The sequence below is a fragment of the Phaethon aethereus genome (assembly GCF_964289735.1).
Source record: "Phaethon aethereus genome assembly, chromosome: 29".
NCBI lineage: Eukaryota > Metazoa > Chordata > Aves > Phaethontiformes > Phaethontidae > Phaethon > Phaethon aethereus.
Window position 1 is genome coordinate 2,609,784 of NC_138605.1, and position 6,000 is coordinate 2,615,783.

Here is a 6,000-nt window from a genome sequence, read left to right on the forward strand (position 1 = left end):
GTTTCATGGTGTCCTCATGAACCAGCCAGCTCTCAGCTGCTGCTCCGCTTGAGATGTTTTTTCTCCAGGGCCAGGGTGGGTATTCCGGGGGGGACGGCGGCACGGGTGCTTTTCCGCCAGCGGTTGGAAGGAGAAGCGAGGGGTCAGCGCTGCTGCTCGCCTCGCCCCCGAGGTGCTGCGGTCACGCGTGGGCGTTCGAATGCGGGCCAAATTAAGGGTGCCCGTAATAGCGGGGAAAAAACCCAAGACAGCAGAACTTGATGGCAGGGTGAATCTCGGTTTGCATAATCTCACAACCCAGAAAATTAAAGGAATCACTTACTTACTTTAAAAAAAACCCACCAAAACCAAGCAGGAAGCCATCCAGCAGCCATCTGTGCCAAGTCCGGCATCCTCGCCGCGCAGCCCGGCCATCGCCACGTCAGCGGCGCAGTTCTGCTGCCCCCGGGAACACGGCAAGGAATCTTTTCTATCCTGTCGGCTCTTGCCCCAGTTGCTCCGAGGATACGATGTATAATAACACAGAAAAACAACATACATATGTACAGGCTACATTGTAAACAGCACAAAAAGAAAAAAAGAAAAAATAGCTGAAAAGTGTGGTTGAACTTTTTAAGAGAATATTATAAATACTGTAATATATCATTTTATTTTATCAGCATGCCTTTTTGTAAATACAAAGAACTACAAAAATAATAGAATGGCTTCTGGCTTATGCCATTGTCCATGTTTATTTTTATTTTTTTAATATTTTTCTGTTTTCCTTAGACTTTAGATAGCCAGTAAACATCCCCCAAAGGAAAAAAAAACACAAACAAAAACCACAAAAACAAACAAACAAAACCCTACCCCACCAACTAGGTTAAAAACAAAAAAAGCTTTATTGCAAATGAGCTTTGCAATAGCAGAAGTATATATTTTTGGGGTTCCAATGTGCAATAAGTTGAGCACTTCTATGCAAGGTTTGGCTAAACTTCATAATTGTTCTTAAGTTGGGCTATTGACTTGTAGGTGAAGCTTGGTACGTTTAGCGTTCGTGCTGGCAATTTCATTAGGCTACTCGATTACTTTAAAATAAAAAGTCCCTTCAAACTATGTATATATATTTATTTTTTTAACATTAGATCTCTATTAAACGCAAGAGGCCGGTGGTATTGTCAGGCAGCACCGCTGGGAAAGAACGGGAATGAGTAGTTTCTTCAACTGTTTGTTGGCTGAGTCAGTCCTTCTGCTCAAAGAAGAGCTTCATGGGGGTTTTTCGGGTTTTTTTTCTCTTCGTTTCCTCCCTCGGGCAGGTATTTCCATCCACCGCGGATGCTGAAAGCAATGGGTCTGCGTTTCCGTGCGGCGTCACTGGGTGAAGCCAAGGACAGAGAGGAAACTTGGGTCAAGCGTTAGGGACGGTCCTGTCGTACACAAATCTCCAAATCCCAATGAGTACTTGGAATTTATATTCCGGATCCAGGGTTGTGGGAATAAAGCAAGGGTGGTGGTGTCCATTAAAAGGATGTAGCCAAAAATCAAGACTCCAAGTAGCTGTCTTCCCCACGTACGAAATCCTCCCTTTTGGGTTAATTTGTGACAGTGTTCTTCAAAAAGCAGAGGGGAAGGGCGATAAATACCAGTTCAAGCTGCTTTATTCACTTTTCCTGTTCACCTTTTTTTAAAAATATAGAAGCCAATGTTGAACGAAACAAATTAAAATAAAACCATGATGTTACATAGAGGCCACACCCGAGTTCGAATTATTTAATTTTCCGCCGCAAAAAAAAAAAAAAGTGTTAAAGCTGTAAAAGATCAATAGTGAAGATTAGTGTATTAGAAATTGCATGGTGGCTCATAACGACCTTACCCAACATGACTAACAATTACGTTACTATAAGCCAAAAGAAAATAAAATAAACGTTACCCTTTTCACCGTACAAGGTAAGGTTGTCTTGGTGTCCCGATTATTTGCCTGGTTGCCTCCTCCTTCCCCTCCACCTCCTCCACGCTCCCGCCGCGGCTTTCGCGGCGCTTCCGCCCCACGCGTGCCGGCGGGAGCGGAGCGAGCCGCGGCAGGAGCTGTTGGAAGGGAGCTCGTGCCGTTATTTGCTGTCGGGTCTCGGCCTCGCTCTCCGTCCTGAGCCGCGGCGCGGGGACCGATGCCGCGGGGGGTCAGCGTCTGCGCGGGGCTCCCGACTCGGCGAGCTCCACGCCGCCCACGTCGGACCCGCTCCGGCGAAGGGAGGGCTTCGCTCCGCAGCGTTTGACCCTGCGGCCCCGCTCGCTCGCGCTAAAAGCCGCTTAAAAAGACGAGCCAAAGCGGAACTGGAGTCGCCGGCGAGCCCTTCCCTTGGCCACGCAGCGGCAGCAGCCGCCGTGCACGGGCGGCGCTGGGGCAGCTCGGGCTGCGTCCCGCGCGCGGGCGCGTCCCTGCTCCCGGTACGTAGCTGGGACCCACAGCTGGGGCACGAGCCCGCGCGCTCCCGAGCGCGGGGTCCCGCCGCTCAGCGCTGCTGAAGGGCCCTAAATCGGGGCTGCGGCTGCGGCGGGTGACCCGTACACCCGCACCCCACCGCCGCCCCGTCCAGCATCTCCCGCTTCTCACCCAAGGGGCCGGGCAGGGCGCGAGCTGCGGCTGCCGCCGCTGCCTCCTCGGAGGGCAGGATTGAACCTGAAGCTGGTGCGAGTCAAACGGCTGAGGTAGCACCTTGAAATGATTTTTCCTGTTAAGAGTTTGGGTTTGGTCCAATTTATTCACCAAACGTGAGTTTTGCGGCTCAGTTAAGGCCAGCGAGCGCAGCAAAGCGCTGCCGCTGCAGGGCCGCCAGCGCGGCTGAGCTCAGTGCCTCACCGGGTCAACGTGCCTCACGGCAACGCCGCTGGTTTGGTTTCAAAACAAAAAAAACCAACCACCAAACTTTCCTTTTTGCCGATTTGCTGCACGTTGCGATGTTCCGCGCGCGCGAGGGCGTCTCCTCCGGCGAGCGCAGCGCGGCCTCATGCTCGGCGCGGGGCGGGAGGAGAACGACCTACCCGTCTGTAAACTGGGCGTCTCGTTCCCTACCTCACAGGGGCGTCGCGAGGCTCAACGAGCGACCCAGCGTAACGCAGCGGGACTCGCGGGCAGCGGCGCGCGCGGCCGGAGCCACAAAAACGCTGCTAAACGCCCCGAGCCGGCACGGCCCCGGCCGCCCAGCGCGGCCAGAGCCGGTTCCGCCGCGAGTGCTTGCTCCCCGGTTTTATTTTCTGTGCCCTTTCAGGTGAAGAAGGGAGGGGGAGGAAGCTGCCGGGGAGGGCGGGGGAGTAACGTGGTGAAACAGCGGGGCTGGAGGTCGGTGGCTGAACTTGGGGTTCCTTTTTTGTACCGAGCAACTTTTTACTTTGGAATTTGCAATAAAGAGGTATCGTCCGCCGTGTTTTAACGACTTCTCCTGGCTGCCCCGTCATTCTGTTACCTTTGCGCAGCGGCAGCCCCGAAAGGCCGGCGTCCTCGGCGCGGACGGGTCACCGCTTCCGGAGGCGCGGGAACCAGCGGCAGGGCAGGACTCCTGCAGGGGCTTTACAAAGTCAGGCTCATTTGGGCCGTCCGGCCCCCGCCCCGAAGGAGCGCCCGGGCTCCTCATCTCGGGGGAAGAAGTCGCTGCTTCAGCCCGGACGCAAAGCCCGTACCAGCCCCAGCGGGGCACGTTCGGGGAGGCCGAGCGCTAAACTGCGTGAGGGGACGCATCCTGCCACAACCGCTCTGCGCGCGCGTCCTCGCATTAGCCTGCGCCCGCAAATGCCGCTCCGGCGAGATCTGTGACGCCTGAGCAGCATCTTCAGCTATCGGGGCCATCCCTCCTTCCGCTCCAGAGTAAACGCCGTTGTCCCCCTCAGCTCTACCACCACCAGACAGACACACAGCAGCCTCCGAGCTCCGATCCCTGCCACCCCACCAGCGCCGGGCCACGAGCCGCTCCGCGGGCTCCCCGCGGCCGAGGCAGACACGCCGCGGGAGGACGGCACGGCAGATGGCAAAACAGCCTTTCCCCCCCGGAGCCGCGATTCCCGCGCCGAGCCGGGCGGCCGCTGAGCCCCGACCTTCACTTGCAGTCAGGAGCTGCCCCGAGAGCAGCGTCCCTGTGCCGGGAACTGGCTGTGCTGGTGCTTCAGGAAACAGCGTTCTCTAAGGGCAGTGGGTACAATTTCATTAAAAAAACCAGCACATAAATAATTAACGGTTTCGCTCATCTTTTAAAGTCGTCTCGGGGTTATTGGTCCTTCCCTTTCTTTTCCAATACTTGCATGCCACTGCTAGCCGGTTGCGTTGATGCAAGCCATTTCTTGATACAAAATACAGGTTTTAATTTTACTTCCAGCGACGCAGGTGGTTATAATCCCCCCACGCCCCCTTTTCATCGTGCCGGTGTGATTTCAGTGCCAGGGAGAGGCCGCAGACACCCCAGGACAGCGGAAACGCCACGGCGGCGGCCCAGGGATCCCAGCCAGACCCGGCCTTTCCGCACCACCCCGGCACCCCCGGCTTTCCCATTTTTAGGGCCATCACACACGAAAAGCCAGCGAAGCGTCTCAGCACCATGTGCAGATGTTCAGATATTTGCAGTTTTCCCCACGTGGCCACTTTCCCCCGTGGGTCGCATCCTGCCCTCCCCAGCCCCGTCAGCCTCACAGACCCCATCCGAGCCCCACTTCAACAACGCAGCCTGGGGGTTTTAGGCACCGCACGGGAGTTCCTTGGCTAAGAAAGAGAGAAAAATGAACCCGGATTAAGAGACAGACCGAGAAGGGAGCGAAGCCCCCAGGTCATCCTCCTCGCACCCAGCTCCCGGCTTCGGAGTCGCCCGGGACAACTCTGAGCAGCACAAAACGCTTCTGCTGCAACACCAAATCAGGTCATTATAATTAACCTCGCTCCCATGAATAATTAACCCCAGGTGCTGGCTTAGCATAACAACACAGCAGAGAGTTTTTGTCCCCTCCCAGCTCAGGGGGAGACCAGGAGGTGGGGACCCCCACCCTGGGGCACGTAGGGCTGCAGCGAGGACGTGGCCAAGGGGGCTCTGCCCGGCTCCGTCCCGGCCAAAGGGCGCTCTGGCATCCAGCGACAACCGGGGACGTCTCCAGAGCAGACTGGGAAGACGGGGATGGCTGGTGGACATCCAGCCACGGATGCTCCAGCTGCAGCCGAGCCAAGGACGGGACCCTCCCTGCCCGGCAGAACACACGGGGTCGGTCTCGGGGCGTCAGCCCCTCCACGAGGTTTTATTGGGTCTCGTTTTCCCTCCTGCAGCTTCTGGGAGATGCTCCAGTTCGGGCGACGTCCCAGTTTCAGGTGGCGTCCAAGCCCAGCGTCCAGCGGCAGGAGTACACGGCAGCCACGGCAAGGAGGACGGAGGCAAGGAAGCCCCCCAGGACACCCGAGACCACCGGGCCCACCCAGCCCAGGAGGCTGCGGGTGTACGGGGGGGGCGGCCGCCTCTCGAAGCGCAGATCACCCAGGTCCCCGACCGGGGCCCTCCTGCCCCGCACCCCGCCGTGCCGCTGGCCCTCCAGCAGCAGGGACGAGGTGAGGTGCCGCACGGTGCGGCCGTACTCCTCCACGTTCCTCCGCAGCTCCAGGCTCCTGTCCTGGTTCAGGTTTTTCCCCAGCTCCCGGGCGATGTCGGGGCGCCCGATTTGGCGGAGGCTGCGGGCCAGCCGGTCCCAGGTCGTCACCTCTCCCGCCGTCCCCAGCCAGTCCTGTAGAGCCTGCGCGCATTCCGTGAGGCCGCGGACGTCCCGGCGGCGGCGGCGGCGGCCGATGGGGTTGTTCTCCTCCGAGAGCTCCTCCAGCTCTCGCTCCCCCAAGACCCCGTCAGGCCCCGCCAGCTGCCCCTGGAGCTGGCGGCACTCGGCGAGGGACAGCAGCTCGGCGATGCGGCTCATGGTGTGATGGCCCACGTTGGCTGCCACCGTGTCCTCGCACCGGCCGCCCACCGCCAGCAAGAGCAGGACGAGTCCTGTGGGTGCCGGCAT

The 6,000-nt window shown here is 58.2% G+C and overlaps 1 protein-coding gene across 1 annotated transcript; it reads right to left on the reverse strand.

Annotated features, from left to right (window-relative positions):
* Positions 1 to 5,143: 5,143 nt before the first annotated feature.
* TMDD1 (transmembrane and death domain 1) lies at positions 5,144 to 6,000 on the reverse strand (the record flags this gene model as incomplete). Its single annotated transcript, XM_082011853.1, has 1 exon — positions 5,144 to 6,000. The coding sequence occupies one exon, from the start codon at positions 5,998 to 6,000 to the stop codon at positions 5,314 to 5,316; it is 687 nt and encodes a 228-aa protein (XP_081867979.1). The 3' UTR covers positions 5,144 to 5,313.